General features: G+C 52.0%; 2 protein-coding genes across 2 annotated transcripts; one reads left to right on the top strand and one right to left on the bottom strand.

The window, feature by feature from the left end:
- Nucleotides 1-4,435: 4,435 nt before the first annotated feature.
- On the top strand, nucleotides 4,436-9,688 carry C1QL4 (complement C1q like 4). The gene is made up of 2 exons (XM_012761460.3): nucleotides 4,436-6,390; nucleotides 8,850-9,688. Exons 1-2 carry the CDS (start codon nucleotides 5,854-5,856, stop codon nucleotides 9,027-9,029), a joined length of 717 nt encoding a protein of 238 aa, XP_012616914.1. The 5' UTR covers nucleotides 4,436-5,853; the 3' UTR covers nucleotides 9,030-9,688.
- A 607-nt stretch (nucleotides 9,689-10,295) lies between these two features.
- TROAP (trophinin associated protein) lies at nucleotides 10,296-16,819 on the bottom strand. Its single transcript, XM_012761424.2, has 15 exons — nucleotides 16,739-16,819; nucleotides 16,338-16,483; nucleotides 16,038-16,230; nucleotides 15,340-15,497; nucleotides 15,114-15,251; nucleotides 14,840-14,922; nucleotides 14,271-14,323; nucleotides 13,724-13,845; nucleotides 12,631-12,771; nucleotides 12,439-12,522; nucleotides 12,232-12,291; nucleotides 11,844-11,978; nucleotides 11,083-11,683; nucleotides 10,627-10,820; nucleotides 10,296-10,463 (listed from the first exon to the last, which is right to left on the bottom strand). Exons 2-15 carry the CDS (start codon nucleotides 16,476-16,478, stop codon nucleotides 10,416-10,418), a joined length of 2,151 nt encoding a protein of 716 aa, XP_012616878.1. The 5' UTR covers nucleotides 16,479-16,483; nucleotides 16,739-16,819; the 3' UTR covers nucleotides 10,296-10,415.
- Between the last annotated feature and the right edge of the window lie 7,819 nt (nucleotides 16,820-24,638).

Below are 24,638 nucleotides of genomic sequence, written 5' to 3'. Positions count from 1 at the left end.
GGCGGCCCGTGATTATGCGGAAGGGGGAGCCGGGTGCGCCGCGGGCGGCAGCGCTGACCCTTCACATTTCCGATCCGCCGGGACCCTCATCCATCCGAAGCTGCTCTTTGTCTGGCCGCCTAATTGCCGGCGGACAGGATGGATGGCGGGACCGACAGCCGCGGAATCCCTAATAAAGGCCGCGGCCGCCGGGGAGGGAGTGCAGTAGGGAGGGGGAGCAATAGGGAAGGGATGGAAGGAGACGGGCGGAAGCACCCGGCCCGGGCCGCCGGCTCCGAGGTGCTGTGCATGGGGCGCACTGATTCCGGGTCTGCCTGGGCTGCGGGACCAGGAGTCCAGGGTCCACCTGGGTCTGGGTGCAGTGGGTGTGGGGCTCGTTAAGTCTCCTGCTAGTCGGAGAAATGGAAAGAGCTAGGGGCCCCAGGAAGAAAGAGTATCTTAGGGCCTACCTCGCTTAGTAGAGCCTTGGAGAGTTGAAGTTTAGCGCTACCTCCTGAGCTCCGGGCTCTCACCAGTCCGCGCCCCTCCCTCGGCTCCCGGCTCCCTCCTCCCACTTGTCTGTCTTCCAGAGCGGGATCAGATATCCCAGCAGAGAAATGAGGGGTCTGCAAGCGGTCTGTGCAGCCTATCCCCACATTTCATTAACTGGAGGCTGGAGCAGGTGAGCAGTGGGGGCCAGGAGGGGGCGCAAAGGGAGGTAGAGAAAGGAGGAGGAGGTTAGGAGCCTCACCTGGCCAGGGGTCGGGCCAGTGGAAGTAAATCAGCTTCGCCCTCTAGCCTAACACCTTGGAAGCAATCTTTACCCTCTCTCTGCAGAGCCAAGAGCTTGTCCTTAGCTCTGTGGGCCCTGATGCTACTCTTTGAACTCAAGGTTGCACTGAGGGGCCAGGGACGCTGGCAGATAAGTGGCAGCCTTGGACCTGGCGGCGGCGAGGCATGTCGGTAGTCTTTGCAAGGAGGCAAAGTGTGTGCAGGTCTTGGGCTACGACTATTTTCCCACCCGAGGTGGAAGGAGGAGAGCCCACTTCAGCCCTCCTTTTCGCCACTTAGGTAAATTTTCCTCTGGCTTGCTTCGTGTTCCTTTCCCTCCCATTTCTCCGCCTTCTCCTCCTCCACCTGAACAGTTCTCTGCAACCAACTTTGGACACCCATTAGCCGATAGTGGAGCGCCTGTTGGGTGTCAGGATTGACAGAGCTGGGCTGGAAGTTGGGGGGCACCCAAAACCAAGACCCTACCTGTTGGCCTCACACAGATAGGTTTCCTCAAGACCCATTCAAATCTCAATGCTCATCCCTGTCCTGCCTGTCTCACCCTTCCACTGCCCCAGGTGCCTTTTGTCTCCTCCAAGGCACTGAGAGAGAAGCTAGGAGATCATAACTCCAATTCTAGCACTGCCCCTTTACAGGCTGACACTAGACAAGCCATTTCCCCTTTCCTTATCTGTAAAGTGGGGACAATATATCCGCCCCTCAGGGTTATGTGAGGATGCAATCAGTGCTTACATGTTAAAAGCCCTAAAATACAATAAGCACTCAATTTCGTGATTTCCCTTTCCATGCTATCCCCTGTCCTCTCAGGTGAGCAAAGTTCCTTTCTCGTCATACCAGGGGTCTGGTACTGGGCAACTCAGGCTGCTTCAGGCTCTGTGTGATTTTCCATGTGGAATGGAAAGCCAGAGTGTGGGAGGGGTGGGGAGAAACACACCATGACTGGCCCAAAGGAGAGGAAGGAGAGAGTGCAAGGGGGAAAAAAGTCCTCTCTAAGATCTTAATGGAACATCAAAGAGCAGGTTCCTCTCTTCTTACACATGAGGAAACTGAGGCTTAGGCAAGTGATGGAGGCATGTCACTGCCATAGTCTTCCCTCCCATGAGCCCTCTTATTCACCTCCTCACCCCCTTTCTTCCCTTGAGGGGGTCTGGGTCAGTGACAAGAAGTGTGAGAGAAGGAACAAAAAAGAGAGAACCTTCAAGGAGCCAGGACCTTTTCGCTAGACTTCATAAAATTTTAACATGCAAACTTCCGCAGAGTAGAAGGCACATATCACATGCAAATCATATGCTAATCACATGCTAATCTGAAGTCTGGCCCTCAGAACTCTGACATACACCTAGCAATAGCCCTAGGGTGAAATTCTGGGGATACCCCTGGGTTCCAGGACAGCTGGGGGTGGGTTCCATCTAGAGTCAGGTTATATGGAGTTGAAATTTATTTATTTTAGGATGGAAGAGGAGTCAAATGTATAAAATGGGATTAGAGGCAGGGTTAGTACGGAGTCAAGGGTAGGGGTTAATGCAGGATCCAGACTGGGTGTTGCTTTTAAATGAGGGAGGCTAGGAGACTGTTAAAGACTGCCTGCCACCTCCCTGCCCCTTTGTCCTGCAGCACACCCTTCTCTACCTACTTCCCAACCACACCACTTCCCTGGGCCCTCCCAGTTTGGCTGCCAGAAGAGCACTGTGTAAACTGTCTGGACCCCAGCCTGGGCCCTAGCATTCCCTGGAGCCCAGACACTTGGCTTCTGGCCCCAGGAGCACCGGCTAGCCTCAGTCCTACCCAGGTCCCTCCTCGGCCCGAATGTGACAGCTGCAGGGGAAGCAGTAAGGACCTGGTGAGCTGGCAGCTTCATTCCAGAGCGTGGGGAAAGAGCAACAGAACATGAATAAATTCATGGAGCTGGCCCCTCAGCTCCCTGTGAGCCAAGCCTGCTCCCCCCCACCACACACACCCGCTGCAGCCTGCAGCCCTGCTGGTCACCGCAGCTCACAGCCCAGGCTGGGGATGGGAGGAGAGGGGAAGCTCTAGAGAGAAGAGGACTGGGACCTGAAAGGGCCTGAAGTGAGGGACTCAAAAAGGGGTCCCCGGTGAGTAGAACGAGTAGGGTGGGGAGTGGCCAGGCAGAGAGGGCTTCTGGTGAGTGGAGGGAGGAGAGGTGGAAGGAGAGGGGTGGCAGGCCCTGGGGTGAACAGGGCCTGAGGATTGGGCAGAGGAGGCTGGTGTGAGCCCAGGCCTGTTCTCTCCTCTCTGACCCATCCATCATCCAGCCTGGGGGAGCAGATCTGGAATTAGACATGCACGGGGCTGACACGGCTCTCAGCCCCCCCCCCCGAGGAAGACAAATGGCGACAAAGACCTTGAATAAAATTTGTATTTATGGTTGGAGGAGGATGCCCCTCCCCCACTGACTGCCAATCCTTTCTCTCCCAATCCTTTCAGGCATATAGGGGCCTCCCCCAGCCCTGACACAGGCCCAGCCTCAGCAACCTCTCTCTTCCTGCATCATTAGGAGGTGGAGGGGTGTGTGTGGGTGTGTGCAGAGAAGGAGTACAGGAAAAGAGAGATGAGGAAATAACCTTCCACCCAATCATCATGCCCTGGTGTGCCCATGCCCTCCATTTCACACAATGTTCTCCCACACAGTACAGTCCTGGCTTATCCTGGTCTCTAAGAGGCCCTTGCAGCTGTGTACTTCCAGGGTCTCCAAACATCTCAACTTTCACCAGTCCCAGAGCCTCTTCTCCTAGCCCTGGGCCCTGGGGTCCCTATGAGCAAGAAATTTCCCCAGAGGGCCCAGGCAGGGAAAGATGCAGCCAATAGCTTTTTCTCTGGACTCTGATCTATCAAAGCCTGAAGACTGCATTCCCTCTTGGTCACTCTGAAAGATAGACACAGTCATTTCTAACAGGAGAGTGCCTAGCCCCTAATCTGCACTTTAATGGTAATTTCCATACCAACTTCAATCCCCACCCCAAACACTCATTATGTGGGATCCAACTTCTCTGGGTTTCATCTAACAACAAATCCTTGAGGAAGGGGCAGAGACCACTGGGGCTGGACAGGTCTAGGACTAGGGTGGGGTGGAGGTGGGGGTAGGCTGGACTGGACGAATAGGACTAGAGCTGTCTTCTGACTCTTTTTTTCTCCCCAGTAGACTCCCTGCTCTTCAGTCCTGAGGTAGGAGAAATGGCATTTGTGGGGCCCCAAATTTAGAGACTAAGAGGAAGACAAATACAAAGGTCCCCTTTGAAACAGCCCTCACACATACATACACAAAGACAACATACAATCCGAAACCCCACTCACCCAGGAACACACAAGGCCAGGATCCCATGGCCACCTTCACACTTTCCAGCACACTGTCACAATGCACAGGCCCAGAGCCTACCACTCTGCTCGCAGGACCGCCCTGCCCCCGCGTCTTCCCACAGTTGATATGTCACATTGGAGTCCAAACACGGACCTGGGTGTCTCTCTGCAGCGCGCCATTTACATTTCTCTCTCGATCTGTCAACCTGTCTCAGCTCCCGTCTCTCTCTCTCCGTCTCTGTCTCTCCCTCTTCCCCTCTGGGGCTGTCAGTTAGTCTCTTTTCCAAGCTTTGTCTCTGTCTCTGTATCTCTATCTGGCTTTCCGTCTCTTTGATTTCTCTGTCGCTCCTTCTGTGCTTTCCTGTCTGTTTCCTGCTCGCTCCCCCAGGTCTGTCCTCTTCTCTCTCTCTCTCTCTCTCTCTCTCTCTCTCTCTCTCTCTCTCTCTCCACACACACACACACACACACACACACACACACACACACACACACACACACACACACACACACACACACACACACACGGCTCTGCTCGGCGCCCCCAACACTGACGGGGTGGGGTGGGGATGGCTGGAGATTTGCCTTTTCCAGTTCAGGCCAACAAGTATACGTTGAGCCCTTTACCATGTCATTCGGTCACGGGCATTGCGGGGCGTGGGGTGGCGAATTTCTATCTTTTCTCGCCCTTCTTGTTTTGTTTCTTGTTTGTTTGTGAGGTCCCCCGCCCCTTTATTTTAGCTCAGGAAGCTACCTCTTTCTCTGTTTGTATCTCGACCCCTCCCTCTTTATACCGCCGCTGTTTTTGGTTTCCTCTGGGTTCTGTGAGTGCCAAACTCAGTGTAAAGGGTGAAAGTAAGCATAGGGTGGGGTGCTGCGAAACCCTGCAGAACCCGCTCAGAGCCGGGAAGGAACCCAGAGGCCGGGGGACGTGGGTGGGGGCCGTTGCCTGCCCCGCCCCCGCGCTTCCCGCTCTAGGCGCCAGGGGTCGCTCCGGCTCCAGCCGCTTATAGAGACTCCCGCCGCGCGGCGACTCACATCACCCGCACTGCCGCCCGGGGAGGGAGGGGAGGAAGGTTAGGGACGCAGAGAGGGAGAGCGCTCGCTGGAGATACCCGGCCAGGGCTCTAGCAGGGGCCAGGGCCGGGGCCGCGGCTGGGGTAAGAAGGTGAGTCAGTGCTCGCCAAGAGCCAGAGCGCCAAACCTAAGAGCAGGTCGCGTCCGGTGGGCGCCACCCGCAGCTGAGAGTCCGGGACGTCCGGAGCGCGGGGAGTAATCCTCGCTCCAGCCTCGCGCCAGCCCGGGAGCGATCGGTCTGGGTAGCCTGGGACCCAGGCACCACCATCCGTGATAAAGAAGCTGTCTGGAGAGCAGTCATCCGAGATCTGTAAGAAACCAGCCGTCCGAGAAGCCGCGGATCTCAGGTGCCCAGGATCGTTAGGACTGAACAGGAGGGTAATATAGGACCACAGGCTCTGAACCGTCGGGAGCTGTGCTTGACGTATAACCCACGGGGCACCTCCGTCCGCCTTGACGGACGGTTTGGGGAACAGCACCGCTGCGGCGGGAGCACGCACGGGCGGGGGGCCGAGTGCAGCCGTCGGGGAAAATCCACATCCAGGCTCAAGCCGGTTTACCGACTCCTGGGCCCGCGGAAAGCCCCAGGCCTCCGCCGCCATTGCGCCCAAGAGCGAGGAAGATTTGCTGGCCCTGGCCGCGTCCCGGCTGAGCCGCCGCAAGCGGGTGGCAGGAGCGGCCGTCGGGGTGGCCATGGTGCTACTGTTGCTAGTGGCCATCCCGCTGCTGGTGCACAGCTCCCGCGGGCCCGCGCACTACGAGATGCTGGGTCGTTGCCGTATGGTGTGCGACCCGCACGGGGCCCGAGGCCCGGGGCCCGACAGCGCGCCAGCTTCCGTGCCCCCCTTCCCGCCGGGCACCAAGGGAGAGGTGGGCCGGCGGGGGAAGGCAGGCCTGCGGGGGCCCCCGGGACCGCCAGGCCCCAGAGGGCCCCCAGGAGAGCCAGGCAGGCCAGGTCCCCCTGGTCCTCCCGGCCCAGGTCCAGGAGGCGTGGTTCCTGCTGCTGGCTACGTGCCTCGAATTGCCTTCTACGCTGGCCTGCGGCGGCCTCATGAAGGTTACGAGGTGCTGCGCTTCGACGACGTGGTGACTAACGTGGGCAACGCGTATGAGGCAGCCAGCGGCAAGTTCACTTGCCCCATGCCGGGTGTCTACTTCTTCGCTTACCACGTGCTCATGCGCGGCGGCGATGGCACCAGCATGTGGGCAGACCTGATGAAGAACGGACAGGTGAGATGCCCCTCCCCCACCCAGCCCACAGCCGACTGGTAGCTTTCCAAACTTCCCCGCACTCATTCCACAACTGGACTCCTTCCCCGTGATGGAGTCATTGAATCCAGGGACTGGAGGGTGCCAAAAACTTATAAATCGCTTCATTACTGAAAAAGGAATTGGAGACCAAAGAAAGAAAACCATCTATCCAGGGTCTCATTTCATATTAGAAATGGTGTCAGAATTAGAACTCAGGACTCAAAGCTTAATGTCTCTGTAGCTGTGACCTCACACTCCAACTGTGGGCAACCACACCAAACGTCATTGGTGTCTAGAGTCTAGGCCTGCCAATTAGCCTCTTTTCTGTCCTATCTTCCGATACCTTCTCTTTTGAGGCAGTCCCCCTGCCTCAAAGGTTTCCCAGCCTTGGGCTGGGCAAACTACCTGGAGCCTCAGCTCCTTCCAATTAGAGTAGAATCCATGTCTCAGGCAGTGGGCAGTTGGCAGCCGTTCCTATACCGAGGACATTCAGCAGCTTGGGCTTGGATTTTTTTTCCCTTTTTTTTGAGCAAAAGGTAGAAAAGAAAACACTCAACCAAGCTAGAATGGGTCTTGCTCTCAGCTAATACTGAATACAAAGGCAGAGGAGGGAAGTGGTCTGGCAGCTCAGGGGCCAGCCAGGTGGCTGGAAGGAACAGATTTGGAGGAGGAAGGAGGAAAGGGACAAGTAGAAACAGGACCTAGCCTGGTCCTCTAGGCCCCACGTCCTCCCCAGGGACCTTTCAGTCTCCAGGTTACACCACTCCCTGTCCCTGTGAGCAGAGTGGGAGTCACTGCTTGATTTGGGGGAATAACCCCAAGGACTCAGCTTGAGGACCAGAACCACGAATAGCAGGACTCAGAGGCCCCAGGTATGGGGTAGGGTAGTGTAGGAGAAGGTGCTTGGGTTCCCCCCACAGGCCTCAAGGTGAGGTTGGGGCTGAGCAGTGAGCTCTGAAAGCCCCCTTTCCCCTGCAATGGAGGTGGTGGGGACCCAGGAGCACCAGGCCTGCTTCCTCCCTGATAGAGCCTAGAGCCCTGCTACCACTGCAGAGCCTGCCTGTCCCCTGACCTGCCTTGGGGTCTCCTTCCAGCAGGATCACCCCAGGAACCCGGACAAAGGGAGTGAGAGAGTGTGTGCATGTGTATAGGGGTGAGGTAGTCGTGTGTGTATGCTTAATGTGAGTGTGTGAGTGTGAAGGTGAGAATAGAGGTGTCTATCTGCGTGTGGCACCGAGTAGGTGTGCTTGCTCTATGCAGGGTATCCGGGAGGAAGCGGAGGGGGCGAGTGTGTAACTAGTGTGTGTCGGTTTTGGTTTCCAAGGGGGAGGGGGCCCCCGCGGCTCCCACTCTGTATTCTGCTGTGCGGGCGCTGCGGCCCTGGGGACGGTAAATAGTGATTAGAATAATGATGAATAATTAATGAGTTAATAACCAGCCCCTGTGGAACGGGAAGAGTGGGGCTGGCGGCCCGAGGTGGCCGAGGAGACTGCTGTGAGTCAGAGGGGAGGACCTGGCTCCCTGCTCAGTGGAAGGCAACCCCCGGTCCAAGCACCAGCAGCGGGAAATCCGCTCCCCACAGACGAGAGCGCAAGTGCACCTTCCCATGGCCAGCGCCCTGCAGCACAAGCACAGACACACCTATGCCCCATCACCTGGGGAATCGAACCCAAATTTAGAACTAACAGGAAGCCTGAGGAGGTATGGAATGTTAGAAATCATCCTACAGGCTAATTTTATTTTGAAAATGAAAATGATGATTTGAGAATGCAAACCACTGTCTTTTGTTTGTTTGTTTGTTTTTTGAGACAGAGTCTCACTCTGTTGCCCAGGCTAGGCGTCAGCCTAGCTCACAGCAACCTCAAACTCCTGAGCTCAAGCGATCCTTCTGCCTCAGCATCCAGAGTAGCTGGGACTACAGGCACACACCACCATGCCCGGCTAACTTTTTCTATATATATATTTTTAGTTGGCCAATTAATTTCTTTTTTTTCTATTTTTAGTAGAGACGGGGGGGTCTCACTCTTGCTCAGGCTGGTTTCAAACTCCTGACCTTTGAGGGATCCGCCCGCCTCCGCCTCCCAGAGTGCTAGGATTACAGGCAAACCGCTGTTTTAAACACACTTCACATATAGTAACTCATTTAATCCTAACAATGTTATGAGGTAGGCTCTATTATTTTCCCTCACGTTATAGCTCAAATTGAGGCCCAGAGAAGGTGTGAAATTTGCTCCAAGTCATATAGCTAGTGAATGACAAAGCCTGATTAGCTCAGCCGTCTCCTACCCTCTCCCTGTCCTCCCCAGCGCTGCAGCCAGCTGCCCTCGCGCTGCCTGCTACCTCCACACGCCCAGCCGCCACTGGGGCCGACCCCTCTTACCCTTACCCGTGCTCAGCACAGGACATGAGCAGGGCGTCTTGTTCTCTTCCCTCGCTAGGTCCGGGCCAGCGCCATTGCCCAGGACGCAGACCAGAACTACGACTACGCCAGCAACAGCGTCATTCTACACCTGGATGTGGGAGACGAGGTCTTCATCAAGCTGGACGGCGGGAAGGTGCACGGTGGCAACACCAACAAGTACAGCACCTTCTCCGGCTTCATCATCTACCCAGACTGAGCTGCCCACCCCCGCCCCGCTCCGGCCCCGCTCCCCCTTTCATTCCCTTCCTTACCCATCTCCAGCTGGCCCCACCCAAGGCACCACCCCATCCTTTGAGAACCTGGCAGTGGGGTGGACCCTCTTGCTCCCAGAGGTGGCCTAAATGGACAGACTTGGTGCTTAAGGGTAGAAGTCGCTGGGGAGGGGAGAGGGCGGGGCTGGAGGAGGAGCAGAAGGGCATCCCAAGGGACTGCCAGCATCCACTGTGCGCTTGTGAAAGTCGGGTCCAGAGCGGGGTGGAGGTGGTGGCTGTCTCTTTTGTCCAGAGATGGGCAGCTGTTTCACTAGCCAGGGCTCAGAAAGCTGAAGGGAAGCCCTGGCAGCTTGGGAGGGAAAGAACAGAAACAGAAGGAGCCCACCTAGGCGAGAGGAGACATTAAGGCAGGGTAGGGCTGGTTCTGTCATGACAGCTTTCTCTTGCCATGCCCTCCTCCCCTCATCTCCACTTTCAGGCTCCAGGCTCCAGCCTTGGCAGCTTTTCTGTGAACTGGAAGAACCAGTGAACTCTTTCCTGGCATTTAAAACTCATTCTGTACAGTCCCCATTCCACCCCTATCCGGGCTAGGCTCGGGGGCTACAGCTGCTGTTGCCTCTTCCAATAAAGTGAGGTTGGGGGATTGTGTGTGGCTGCTTAACTTGGTGCAGAGTGGGAGCAAAGTGGCTGACCCTTTCCCTCACACCCCCTAAAAGCAAAGGTTTAGTCAATTCCTGGCAAGGCCTGACTCTGAGGGGAAAAGGAGCGGGCAGCCCAGGGCTTCTACCCTGATACGGGAAAGAGGGGCGGTGGTATGAGCTTCAGGCCTCACACTGTAGGTGGAGGAAGATGCCAACCAGAATGCTAATAGCAAGGGAGGAGTCCAAAGGTCTAGGTCTGGTGCTTCTGTTCTTCTGCCTAATGCATGGAGAGGGTTCTAGAAGAGGAGATCTAGGTGAGGAGGGAGTAGCTGATGGCTCCTGGAAGAGGGACTGATGTCAAGGAACAAGGAGAGCAGGCCCTGTGATTGCCACCCAGCATCCTCAGAGCTTGCAGAGGGGGTGGCCTGGGCAGAAGTGGGATGACTTCTCCCTTCAGGACCGCTTCTAGATGACGGTGCCTGGGGGATCCTGAGAGCCCAGGGCTGGGTCTAAGCTGGACCACACTGACACCATGTGGGCCATTGGAGAACAACAATGATCTCTGGCCTATTGGACACTTAAAACTTATCAGCTGGACATTTAGACAGTTTAGAAACTTTATTAAAGAACAAAAGGGTGTCATCTCCCAGTACCATGGAGCAGACGAACAATAAATAAGAGCTAAAAGTAAAAAGCAATGCAGGGCAGGGGTGGGTGGAAGTGGGTGCCTCATGATGGAGAGCCCTGAGGGGCAGCAGAACCAACTGGAACAAAACACTGGAGAGAGAAAACAACGTGTCACAGCCCAGACATTCTTGAACTGTAGCCAACCCTTCCCACTGACCTTTCCATAAAGAAGGCCGGCTTGGCCCCTGCCCCCTCCCTCTACAAAGCTGGCTGTGCAGACACAGCCAGGCTGTGGGTTGGGTTGGAGTCTCACCAGGGCATCCTGCCATTCAAGTAACGTGGCCACAGGGTTGGTGCAGACCCGGGTGGGGCCTGAGGGAGGGGCTCGGCTGGTGTAAAAGGCACACTCATCATCCAGACGAGCCTCGTGGAAGCGGTGGATGGCGGTTAGACATGATTTGAGGCGCTGCCTCAGGGCCAGAGTTCGAGGGGCCAGACTGCCGGGGCCTGAGGGCCATGGAGAGTGTAGAGACTCTAGAGTCCTATACTACTCCCCCTCCCCACCGTTCCCCTCCCTCTCCCAGGGTCCAGCCAATTAGGAGCATGGGGCTAGAGGTGCAGTGCCCTCCCCTTTCCTGAGGAGAGCAGGAAAGCAGGGTAGCAGGCAGAAGAAAGGAAGCAGGGGTTACCTGGTGCAGGGCAGGGGCCCAGCTTGCACTGAGAGATGAGGACTTCCTTTGTTCACACCCCTTCCCAACCAACTCCTTACCTGCCTGGCCTGCTGGGGGCCTCAGAGACTGGAGTGAGCGGATAGGGGGGCTGGCACAAAGTGGGTGTTGGGAAGAGAAGATCAGGCTGGTGGTCGCTGGAGCCCCCTGACTGCAGCAGGATGGTGGGCTGCATTCTGGACATCTAGGACCCAGGGAGCAGGCCTCTGATGTCCCAGGCTCTATCCTAGGGCAGGGCTCTAAGGGTCCAGCCTGCCCCTGGGGGCTGGGCTGGAGTAGTTCCGGCTCTGCTAGAGGACAGGGCTCTGATGTTTCAAGGTGTTCCCGGGCAGAGGGCTCTGGGACCTCAGGCTCAGTCCTACAGTAGGACTCTGTGGGCCCTGGCTGTGCTGGAGAGCAGGGCTGTGGTCCCCCACGCTCTTCTGGAGGGCAGGGTTTTGCCTGCCCAGGGTGTTGTAACAGTCCAGGAAGGTGGGACGTCCCAGAATTATGCTCTGGGGCATTCACAGTTCTAGATATCTCCGTCAGCAGGGACTGAAGTTCCACCATATCCAGAGGGGTATCTCCATTAAGGGGGGCACACTGGCCCCCTGCCAGCCCCTCCACCTCTTGTCTCAACAGCTGCTGCAGGATACCGATGCGCTGTCGTGGGAGAGAATACCCCAGTGTGACATTAAGATGTAGGTTTAAGTAGTTTACTCCCACTGTCCTCTTCCCATACCCCAACCTCCTCTCCTTTCTCCCTTCCCCATCCCTGAATACTGCCCATCAGATGTCAAAGCTGCTGAGCACACACATCCACCTGCATCTTCAACTCCTGGAGGTGGGGGGTTCTACTGGGGTGGGGTCCAGAAGGGGTGGCCACAGGTGGCTTTGCAGGTCCCTCCAGCGACTTTATACAATTCTCCTGGTCAAACAACCGCACTGCAATCTGTTCCTGTCATAGAGGAGGAAGCATATGAGGAAGCCAGGCTGGGGCAGCAAAAAGGCTAGCTTGAGTCCCACCCTCATGAAGAAGGGATCAAAGCCCTGACTGAGAGGCCCTAGACTTTGATTAGGGCAGCAGAGAAGCCGAGAGTGCTGGAGATGTAGATAGCTTTTCCAGAGAGCACATTTGCCTCAACTGCTAGACCTCTAGGCCAAGAGGACAGAGTGATGGATTTCAGCCCAGAAAGGCTTCTCCCACTTACCCAGGGCAGGGCAGGCTCTTCAGGGCAGGACTGAGGGGAGAGGCCACTCAACCATCGGGCCTGGGACAGAAGTGAGATATCAGCAAGGCCTAGCACCCACAGATGGGACCCAATCTCTCCTTGACTGTTTTAACTCCCCCTGTACCCATCCATCCCTTCCCTCCTCCAGCCCTGGCCAATACCAGTACCTACCGTGCCCTCTCTTACCTGCTGAACTCTGGGGGCTGATGGCATGGGTGTGAACCGGGTTTTGGGCCGAACAGCAAGACGACGCAACACTGAATATGAGTTCTGGGGAGAGATATGGGTGGCTGAGTAAGGACAAAACCTAGACCTAGCAGAGATTTCCAGCCAGAATGTTCTGGCCTTGCCCAGCTGCTAGGAGTTGCTGATACAAACCAGAGCTGAGAAGCCAGGGGAGGTTACACGCTGAGCCCGCCCAAAGGGTGACGGACGGGTAACAGAAGGTGGCACTTCATGACCAGGCATGGGCTGGGCCACAGGGGAAACAGAAGGCATCAGATGGGAGTCACAGCTGTCCTGTGGAGAGGAAAAAGGTGGGAAGAGTGACCCCGTCCCCCTTTGCCTCTCTATGTCTTGTTCTCACTACAACAGCCAGCATGATTCTATAAGGCCCAAGTCAAATCACATCACTCCCTTGTTCATCCCCTGTCCCCATGGATTTCCACTCATTCTAAGAAATAACTAAGGACTTACACTGGTGTGCAAGTCCTTATGCAGTCTGATCCTGTCATCACTGTAACCTCATTTCCCAATGTCCTCCAATCTCGCCTTTCCTTTTTGCTGACCCTCAAACACACTAGGCACATTCCTTCCTCAGGGCCTTTGCCTCCCCAGTTCTCCTGCCCTGGAATGTTCTCCTCCCAGATATCTACATGGCTCACTCCTTCAACTCCTGCTCTTCACTTAAACATCATCTTCTCAATAAGAATCTCCTGACCAGTCTATTGTAAAGGGCAATAGCAGCTCCCCTACTCCCAATCCCCGTCAGTGCCTTGGCACTATCATTATCATCTTTTTTTAACAAAGAACTTATCACCATTTGACATGCTATATATTTCACATGTGTTTATTTTTTGTCTCTCCCTTCTAGAATATGAACTTGCTTACTATATCTGTCCAGATCCTAGAACAGTGCCTGGCACTTAGTGGCTGGTGCTACTCAGTAAATATTTCTGGAGTGAAGGGATGAATGCTTTTGGCATACAAGTGCCAGATCTGTCTCACCCTCCGCACTAATCTGATACATATCAGTCTGTGGCCTCTCACCCCAGGCCCCAGACACCTGGTAAAGAGAGTCCCACACTAGAGCAGGCTTGGGCCCATGTGGGGCAAACCCAGACCTGATAGCATCCCAAGGCCCAGGACTGCCTGGTTCAACCCACTATCCTTAGTATTGGCTGCTACTGTGGAATTCCCCCAGGCATTTCCTGTGCCTACCACCTCCTAACCCAGGAGGGGTCCAGCTCACCTTGGTGTGTGTTATCTTTCGGGTTTCTCTTAATGGTACTCGCTGGGCCAGACCAAGGGAGGCCACTCTTCCTTCATCTGAGTGAGTGACAACTTCATGTTCTCCTTTAGGGAGAGAAGAAGCTGGGAAGAAATAGGAAATTTGCTGTAGTGTCTAGAACACCCACCAAAGTCTGGTACAGGGTTTTGTGACCTCTGAAGAGGGTATACCAGTTTAACAGCCTTCACTGCACCATTAGGGGGAGAGACCCATCCAGCAGCACCTCAAAGCCCAACACTATCTCAGTAAACACTTATTAATTTGAATACCCTCAGTGGGCTAGGGCTGTGGTGACAGCCCTTAGGGGCTGCGGATAGAACAGTGAGTGAAGGTAAATCTTGCAGAAAGTGGTAGGGAGAGGGCAGAAACAGGGACCATCCCCTTTCTACTCCTCCCCACTTCCTCACCCACCACATTCCCTGCAGTCTGCTGAGCTTTCTCTTGTCTTGTCCCCTGCTGTGGGCAGCCCGCCTGCTCCTGTTCTCTCCCCACAGCCGGACATACTCACCAGGCTGGCCTGGGGTCTTCAGGAGGAATCCTGAGGCTTCACTCACTGAAGTCCTGATGATAATAAGGACAGCAGCTAGCAGTCACTGAGTACCAAGTATGAGCTGGGCATGTGCTAAGTGCTTTACAAACATCATCTCATTTCATTCTCATGGCAACCTCTAATGATGGTACAAATATTATCCTCACTTGACAGATAAAGAAACCAAAGCTTAGGGAGGTTAAGGCAAGTCTGCACAACTACTAAGTGATAAGAGTTAGGAATTAAAACCAAATCCCACATATTGCCATAGTCTATGCTCTAGACACTAAACAAAAGAGAGAGCATATTTCTGTCCTCTTCATCCCCCCAGTTTCCTAAAGAAACTGATGTCATACTAAGGCCTGGCTATGAAGGCCTGAACCCTATTCCAAGGGCTCACCCAGGGCAGTCACAGATTTCCCCTTTTCCCTCCCAGGTTGGCAGGGAGTCCTAAAGCTACTGGAAGGCCCTGGATCTGGGGGACCCCTGTATCAGACATTGGTTCATTCTTTTCCAAATGACCTTCTCCCATACCCTCTCCTTCTCACCGGCTGCTGCCACCTGTCTCTCTTCTTAACTCTTGGAAACTGGGGCGAGTGGAGGAGTGAAAGGAAGATCCTGAAGGTGAAATCTGATCCATAGGAACAAGAGAAAAAAGCAGACTCAGACATCAGCCCCAAGCCTTCAGGCCTCACCACCAATGCCATCTCCCCTCATAGAATCCCTTAGCTCACTATGAGGTACCTTCTCTCCGAGGGTCCAGCTTTGTCCCTGGAAGGAGCTCCCACAAGCACCGAGAATCAGCCCCTCAAGGGCACTCACCAAAGCCTGTAGCCTCTGGGGGCATAAAGTCTGGCCTCGAGGTCCTGGTCCCTCCAGCCTTGAGAAGCAGGAAGCCCTGGCAGGGTCCAGTCGATGGGTGGGAGTTCTGGGGGCCAAATATGCAGAGGCCCGAGCACCCTAGGACCCCAACAGAAGCTATCAGCACAGGCTGAAGGTTCCCTCCTCAGTCTACCCCAGCCAATCTCCGCAAATCCTGTCTCGTTACCTGGCCTCTCCGGATGGCACCTCCCTGACTCCCTCGAACCAGTACTCTCTGAGCCAGACTGGGCCGGCATCCCAGTTGACAGCTCTTCACCCCTTCACCTGACAGGATGGTGGCCAGAGCTGCAGGGTCAGCCACAAAGTCTATGGTCCCTGGAGCCTCTACAAGGAAAGAGAAAAAGGGAAGGTAAGAAGGAACAGGAAGGGGGAAGATGAGGGCTAGGGACCCTAGTAGAGACCCTAGTGTTGTCACCTTGAGGTGGAAGAATGAGCAAAAAAGACTCATTGAATTGCACTCAGCTCCCCAAATGTTCACAGAACTTTACATAAGACACAATTTTAAGCACCAGGGCTCAAAGATGAATAAGACAGATCTCCTATCCTCAAGAAGCTATCATTAAACTATAGAGAAGTGAAAGACTCAAGCCAAAGTATGGACATGTTATAAAAGAAGTACTGCAAAGTATTAGGACACAGAGTAATTGATTGGGGGTGGGGGGGGGTGTTGGTAAAGGCTTGAAACATTTTGTTGAAGGAAACAAAAGTCTCCTAAGAACAAAGAGCTTTCCAGGAGCAGGGACCAGAACTCTTACAGTAAGCAGGAGATCAGGGGGAGTGCAAAGCCCCCTGTGCCCTCCACTGTGCCCTCCCCAGTCCTTCACTTAGCCATGGAGGCTGTGTTCCTAGGCCTCCAACAGGTACCTGTCTGAGGAGGGGGCCCAGGCCCCACATTTTGACCCCCAGGGTTAGGCCTGAGCTCTTCCAGGGGGTTCCGGAGCTGAGTGATCCCCTGCAATCTTTGTGATGTCTCTGTTTGGTGTGTGGCTTTTGGCCTAGGGCCTGCTGAGTCAAGGAGGGGGCGCTGAATACTGAGAGCTGGCTTTTGCATCCATTTCTGGGGGAGAGAAAAAGGACAAAAAGTTGGAGTTCATCATTGGGGTGCATTGCTGGTATATGCTGTCTCCTTGTAGCTACTGTCTTCACCCACCAGGCCCCTCTTACCCTTGGATCTTGGTTCTCCTGGTCCAGGGCACATGGTTTGACTGTAGGGAAAGGCGGGCGTCTCCGAGAGCGTACCGGAATCTTGCTAGGGGTGGGAGACACTCCCTGGAGGGGGTCCTTCATGGCTTGGAGGGTAGTCATGACGGCTACAATTGAGATAGGGAAGAAGGCAGGCAAGATCAGGGATCAAAGGTCAACCAGTTCTCGGGTTCCCGGTCGTGACACCCCTCATACCTCCACCCAAATCCATGTGTCCACAAGCCTCCAGCGCCTGCAAGGCCGCTCTTCTGAGTGCCACCTCCAGATACACCAAATCTACTCTTTCACTCCCGGACCCCAAACTACTTTCCTCCCTAAGAGCCCCCGAAGCCCTCATCTCCTCCAAGATTCGCATGCCGCACCTTCTCGGAACCCCTCACGGTCGCCCCCGCTTTCTTCGCTTTTTGCCCTGATTCTCTCAGCTCCTGCTGCAGCAGCTACTTCCCCAGTTTGTAAAATACGCGAAGCTCCTGATTGGCTCGTCCGTGCTCCCGCGGAGGGGCGTAACTTCTGACGCAGCCGTCCAATCCGCAGGTTTCAGAGGCGGGGCCAAAAGAAGGACTGGCGGTCGAACCGCTTTCTGGCCAGGAAAAAACTGACCTAGCTCAATCAGCCAATCCGAGAGCGGAGCGCGGGTGGAAGGCGGGGAAAGAGAAAGGAGGAGGCGGTTCTGGGGTCGGGAAAGGCGTGGCGCTTGAAGGCTGGACGACAACCGGAGCTTGGTACTCTCGCGAGCTCTCGGGACCGGCGACGGATGGACCACTCACAAGAAGGGCCTGGGCATTGTGGGAAGGGCTGGCTGGTCATGGTGATTGCCCCTGACCGTATTGGGGGCTGGCCACAGCCGCTGACCCGACTCTGACCATATTGAGGCGCCACGCTTTGGGGGCGCCATTGCAGTCGCTTCTAGAAAACATATGCAAGTTACTCTCGGGACAGGAAACTGCCTCCAAACAGGCAGAAAGGGCTGAAGGGACTTCAGCTGAGCCTAACAAGAACGTTTGCTCACTGGAGCCTCACAACCCAGTGAGGCGTGGGCTCCATTTCACCGATAAGAAATAAGGGCCCCGCGCGGTGGCTCACGCCTGTAATCCTAGCACTCTGGGAGGCCGAGGCGGGAGGATGGCTCAAGGTCAGGAGTTTGAAACCAGCCTGAGCAAGAGCGAGACCCCGTCTCTACTAAGAAATAGAAGGAAATTAATTGGCCAACTAAAAATATATAGAAAAAATTAGCCAGGCATGGTGGCGCATGCCTGTAGTCCCAGCTACTCCGGAGGCTGAGGCAGGAGGATTGCTTGAGCCCAGGAGTTTGAGGTTGTGAGCGAGGCTGACGCCACGGCACTCACTCTAGCCTGGGCAACACAGTGAGACTCTGTCTCAAAAAAAAAAAAAAAGAAAGAAAGAAAAAGAAGTAAGACTCGATGTTGAGCTCTGTCAACACAGCAGAATGGAATGGCTACTCACAGCTGGGAATTTCCTCACCTTTGGGTTGCCTTTTGCAGCCTAGAGAACTGGGTAGAGGGAGCTTCCCGGCTGGTTATTGGCAGGTAGGGGTGTGAGGCTGTGAGATCCTATCCTGCTTAGAATGGAAGGGGTAGCCCCTGATGGAGGATGGGAAATGGACAGTAGTGTCAAGTTTACAGGATTTGGATAGATTTTCCCCCGACCACAGCTGTTCTTATTACACAAACCGGTAACCTGGGAGTTAGTTATTCCTGAACTGCCCCCACCCCTTTCCATATCTCATCTTTTGTCCACTCTTACAAATTTTACTTTTTGTTTAAGAGATAATCTCGAGGGCCGGGCGGGGTGGCCCGCTCCTGTAATCCTAGCACTCTGGGAGGCCGAGGTCGGCGGATAGCTCGAGGTCAGGAGTTCGAAACCAGCCTGAGCAAGAGCGAGACCCTGTCTCTACTAAAAAAATAGAAAGAAATTAATTGGCCAACTAAAAATATAGAGAAAAAATTAGCCGGGCATGGTGGCACATACCTGTAGTCCCAGCTACTCGGGAGGCTGAGGCAGGAGGATCGCTTGAAGCCCAGGAGTCTGAGGTTACTGTGAGATAGGCTGATGCCACGGTACTCTACCCAGGCAAGAGAGTGAGACTCTGTCTCAAAAAATAAATAAATAAGAAGAATAAAAATATAAATAAATAAATATAAATAAAAGAGAGAAAGCACTCTATTCTAGTCACTAGGAATAGTACTTGCCAAGGCAAGGAAACATGAAAGAATCTGGAGTGTTCAGAGAATAGTGAGCCCTTGGGGGTAGATGGAATGTAGGGAACAGTAGGAAATAAAACTAGAGAGATGGTCTGAGTTAAGGGAAAGGAGGAGTCACTTCATTCCACCAACAGGTATTGTGAATGTACCAAACTCTAAACACTAGATCAGCAGGGATGGCTACTACCAAGTATGGTGCAACTACTACTTGTAAGGCTATTTGCTAGTCATTGTGGTTACAGGGAGGAATATGGCTGAAGTTTGAAGGATAGGCAAGCCCTAGGATGGAAATTGGCTGCACAGTGGCTTCACGTGATTTTTAAGGTAGTTTACACAGTTCAGGTCTTGTCTTCAGCTTCATGGACTTGGAAGCTTGAGTTTGCCAGGATACCCAGAGTAGATCATGGGACTGACTCACGCTAGTCAAATTCATAGGAGAAATTGAGTTATTTACCAATGACCCAAATATTTATACCTGCTCTTGAGGGTATCACCTTCACAAAAATCAAAATACAAGGGAGACTGATTTTATATCCGAAAAGTCTTTAAAAGAGCCCAGTGCTTGGAATACCTGCCACACCTATCAGAGCATCCAATCTGTTTTCTACACAGCAGCCAGAGTGACCTTGTTTGTCTTTGCTGGACCTTCCATGCAGGGATTTGAGTTACTTCTCATAGTACCTTCATTGACATGCAAACCACCCCTCTTGTTTTATTCTATCACACCCCCCCTTCATTCCCTATCTGTTCTCCTATTCCCCTCTCCCATAGACATTCATTCTAACATACTTGATAGATGTTCTTAACTATGCATGCATGCTCAGAAAATATGTACAGTTGTGTATTCATTGCCTATTGCTGCTATAACAAATTACCACAATTTAGTTGTTTAAAGCAATGCAAATTTATTCTCTTACAGTTCTTGAGGTCAGAAGTCTGAAATTAAGGTGTTGACAGTACTCTGTTCCTTCTGGAGTCTTCAAGGGAGTCTATTTCCTTCCCTTTTTTTCCTACATCATTGTACAGAAATTCCAGTATTGTATTAACAGTAGTAGTGCCAGGGTTAACCTTGACTTGTGAGAAAATATCTAAAGTTTCTCCAAAGAGTAACTGTTTTTTTCATGTTTTTGTGACACAATCTCAACTTTACATAAAATTTGCATGAATACACATAACATTTTTCCTCAACCATTTGAGAGTAAATTGAAAATATAGTGCCCCATCTCCCCCAAATACTTTGTTGTGTATTTTCTGCAAACAAGGACATTATCCTAACATAGCCATAATACAATCATCGAAATCAGGAAAATAGCATTGATACATTACCACCCTCTAACCCTCAGACCCTATCTATAATGGTTAATTTTAGGTGTCCATTTGGTGTGAATTGAGGGATGCCTAAATGGCTGGTGAAGCATTATTTCTGGGTGTGCTTGTGAGGGTGTTTGGGGACATGGAGATTGGCTGTGAGTCCCTGGACTAAGAGGAAGAGCCACCCTCAATTTGGATGGGTACCATCCAATCTTAGGGTATCATCCAATCTGAGTGCACCATCCAATCAGCTGGGGGCCCAAGTTGGAAGAAACATATGGAAGGGGGGATTCTTCCTCCTCCTCTTTTGCTCTCCCCCTCCATCCCCAGTAAGATGCTTGTCACTTCCTGCCCTTGTACATCAGACTTCAAGTTCTTCGGCTTTTGGACTCTTAGACTTGTACCCGTGACCTCCTGGTTCTAAGGCTTCTTGACTTGGACTGAGCCATGCTACCAGCTTCTCTGGTTCTCCAGCCTGCAGAGGGCCTACCGTCAACTTCTCTGCTTCATCATGTGGCCAATCCCTCATAAAACTCCTCTCCTATATCCAATCCAGTCTATCTCCAACCATGACTAATGCAGACACACATTCAAGTTTTACCAGTTTCCTAGTGATGTCTCTTATAAGGTGATCCAGTCCAGAGTCACATGTTGCATTTAGTTGTCATGTCTCTTTAGTCTCCTTCAATCTGAAACAGTTCATTTCTTTTTTTTCTTTTCTTTTCTTTTTTTTGAGACAGAGTCTCTATTTTGTTGCCCAGGCTAGAGTGAGTGCCATGGCATCAGCCTAGCTCACAGCAACCTCAATCTCCTGGGCCCAAGCAATCCTGCTGCCTCAGCCTCTCGAGTAGCTGGGACTACAGGCATGCGCCACCATGCCTGACTAATTTTTTCTATATATATTAGCTGGCCGATTAATTTCTTTCTATTTATAGTAGAGATGGGGTCTCGCTCTTGCTCAGGCTGGTTTCGAACTCCTGACCTTGAGCAATCTGCCCGCCTCAGCCTCCCAGAGTGCTAGGATTACAGGCGTGAGCTACTGTGCCCGGCCTGGAACAGTTCATTTCTGACTTTTATAACCTTCATCCTTTTGAGGATTGCAGGCCAGTTATTTTGTAGAATTTCCTTCAATTTGGGTTTAGATATTTTCTTTTTTTTTTTTTCTTTTTTTTTTTTTTGAGACAGAGTCTCGCTTTGTTGCCCAGGCTAGAGTGAGTGCCGTGGCGTCAGCCTAGCTCACAGCAACCTCAAACTCCTGGGCTCAAGCAATCCTCCTGCCTCAGCCTCCCGAGTAGCTGGGACTATAGGCACAAGCCACCATGCCTGGCTGATTTATATATATATATATATATATATTAGTTGGCCAATTAATTTCTTTCTATTTTTATGGTAGAGACGGGGTCTCGCTCAGGCTGGTTTTGAACTCCTGACCTTGAGCAATCCGCCCGCCTCGGCCTCCCAGAGTGCTAGGATTACAGGCGTGAGCCACCACGCCCGGCCTAGATATTTTCTTATGAGTAGACTCAGATTAGTCTCTTTGGTGGGACTGTTACAGAGGGATGCTGTTTTCTTCCTACTGTATCCTAGCGGGTGGCTACTGTTTCAAATTGTCCTATTACTTTGATTACTTGGTTAAAGTAGTATCTGCCAAGTTTCTTCACTGTAAATTACTTTTCACCTTTGGAATTAAGAAGTATTTTGTGCAGCAGGGGGTACTTCGAGATTATGTAAATATTTCATCCCTCATCAAAATTTTGCTATTTTTAAAATTATATCATTATGAACTCATAAATTCCTAGTCAGTGGATTACTATGTAATTACTAATATTGTTTATTTTGATACACATTTTCTCAGATTTGGTCAGTGGGGAGCCCTTTCAAGTTGTCTTCTGTACCCTTTTAGCATGACCTCATCACTGTTTAGCATTCTGTGCTTTCTGGCAGAGCAACACCTTTCAGGACCAGTTTATACTTTCTGTGCAACAGCTCTGGAATCAGCCATTTCTCCAAGGAGCTCTGGTTCCTTTTAGTGGAGAATGTTATTGAGAAACCAAAATCTGGACACTAATTGTGCTCATTGCTGTTAGGGTGCTGTCACTCCCAGGCCCTCTCAGTGGACAGAGCTATGGGATATATTCTACACCCCCTCACACACACACACACATACACATACACCACATTTACATCTATATTATTTCTTTTTTTTTTTGAGACAGAGTCTCGCTTTGTTGCCCAGGCTAGAGTGAGTGCTGTGGTGTCAGCCTAGCTCACAGCAACCTCAAACTCCTGGGGTCAAGCAATCCTGCTGCCTCAGCCTCCCGAGTAGCTGGGACTACAGGCATTCGCCACCATGCCTGGCTAATTTTTTCTATATATATTAGTTGGCCAATTAATTTCTTTCTATTTATAGTAGAGACGGGGTCTCACTCTTGATCAGGCTGGTTTCGAACTCCTGACCTCAAGCAATCCGCCCGCCTCGGCCTCCCAGAGTGTTAGGATTACAGGCATGAGCCACCGCGCCCAGCCACATCTATAATATTTCTATATCCAAATATATTGAGGCCAGGTGCAGTGGCTCACGCTCCAGCGGGAATGCAGCTCTTCTGACCCATTTTAGACTTCTGACCTCCAGAACTGTAAGATAAGAGATCTGCCATTTTAAGCTGCTAAGTTTGTGGTAATTTGTCATAACACTGGTAAGAAATTAATGTAGTATGAAAAAGGCTGCATCACATGTTAAAGTTTTCTACTTGAAACAGAAAAATTCTTTGATGTTTACGCTATTGAAGAATGACTAGAGCTGTAATCCTTGGTTCATAGTTTATGATGAATCCCACACTACCCTGCTGAGGGTGTAGGATACAAGCTACCACTATCTTGGCTTCCCTACCTTACCTTTTGTAATTCACTTGCTTGCTTGCCACTTGGCCTGACTGAAGCCATGACAGGCTTCTACAAAGTAAAAGAAAAAAAGAGAGAGAGAGAGAGAGAGAGAGAGAGAGAGAGAGAGAGAGAGAGAGAGAGAGAGAGAGAGAGAGAGAACAAACAAGGCCCCAGGGAGGAAACCGGTAAGGCACTACCTGATAAGTTAGTGCAAAGTCCCTGGGACCTAGCCAACCAATCAATAAATCAATACACGGCCAGCATGATCAGTGCGTGAACAGCTTGAGTGGGATGTGTGGGTGCTATGTGGGCTCCGGATACCACTTGTAACCAGTAAACTGAGTTGCACAACAACTAAAAGTATAAAACCTGTGCTAAAACCTTTCCAAGAGTCCTTGTCTAAAGAGACCACTGAGCTGGTGCTCTGACCTGGACTCTAGCTCGAGCTAGCTTAAATAAACCCCCATTTATTGCTTACGTTGGTGTGAGCTTGTTACTCTGACATTTTGTTCTGAGATACAGAATTCTTGGACACAACAAGGGAAGGAGTCAAGGAAGTCATATTCTGAATGTCACCCTATTCTGCCTACAGGACAGCCAAGTCCACCCAGATCTGTATGAATCATCTTATTTCATCTTCACAGAAATCCTACAAAGTTACTGTTATACAACTATTGTTGTCTCCATTTTACAGATTAGGAAACTGAGGCAAAAACAAGTGAAGTACATTTCTCTAGGTCATGCATATACTAAGCAAAAGACCAGAGATTCAAATGCAGAGAGTCTTAACCAGTATGCCATCTGTTAAATAAAAATTATACTTTTCATACTCTTTCAACAGTTTCAGAAATATTAAACTACAGGATTATGTAACAAGTATAAGTGTCAAAAACATGTTAAGGAACAAATACAACCAGCATTTGTTATGCACTTAACATTTGTTAACTCAACCTGTGGGAGCCAAAGTGCTTAGGGAACTAGAGCAGCCAGCCAGTCTCAAGAGCTTAGATGTTTTGGATATCAGGTGGTATGTCTTGCAGAGGGGATGGGGAGTATCAATTTTTTGTGGCATCAGCCTAGCTCACAGCAACCTCAAACTCCTGGGCTCAAGCAATCCTACTGTCTCAGCCTCCCAAGTAGCTGGGACTACAGGCATGTTTCACCATGCCCATCTAATTTTTTCTATATATTTTTAGTTGTCTGGCTAATTTCTTCCTATTTTTAGTAGAGACGGGGTCTCGCTCTTGCTCAGGCTGGTCTCAAACTCCTTACCTCAAGCGATCCTCCTTCCTCAGCCTCCCAGAGTGCTAGGATTATAGGCATGAGCTACCATGCCCAGCTGGGAGTATCAATTAATACTAGTGCAGTCCTCATCTTCTGTGATGGGACATGAGAGCAGAACCAAACTAAAGCCCCAGAAGTCAGCGTGCAGCTGCTACTAGGTCATCAAAGCCATGGATGCCATGGGGCAATTGAAGCCATAAGTAGGAATGACCAGGCACTGTAGCTCACACCTATAATCCCAGCACTCCAGGAGGCTAAAGTAGGGGGATCACTTGAGACTAGCAACAGAGTGAGACCCCATCTGTATAAAAAATTTTAAAAATTAGCTGAGCATGGTCATTAATTCATCATGACAGGAGCAATAGAAGCCATAGGTCCCTGGGCTAGCGAGGAGTGTTCCCCTCCTGCTAAGGGTCCTATGGGCACTATTGGTCACCTCACAGGCTCTGTGAAACCCAACTGGGTTCATTCCTCCCATGAGGCCAGGTGGTACAGGTGTTTCTGGGTTCTTGGGAAGCAATCTCCACTCCCACCCCAGGCAGCTGCAGTTCTTGTACTCCTT

Source organism: Microcebus murinus, chromosome 10 (assembly GCF_040939455.1).
Source record: "Microcebus murinus isolate Inina chromosome 10, M.murinus_Inina_mat1.0, whole genome shotgun sequence".
NCBI classification, from domain to species: Eukaryota; Metazoa; Chordata; class Mammalia; order Primates; family Cheirogaleidae; genus Microcebus; species Microcebus murinus.
Note: the sequence above shows the minus strand (reverse complement) of the source record. Positions and strands in the feature narration are given on the sequence as shown.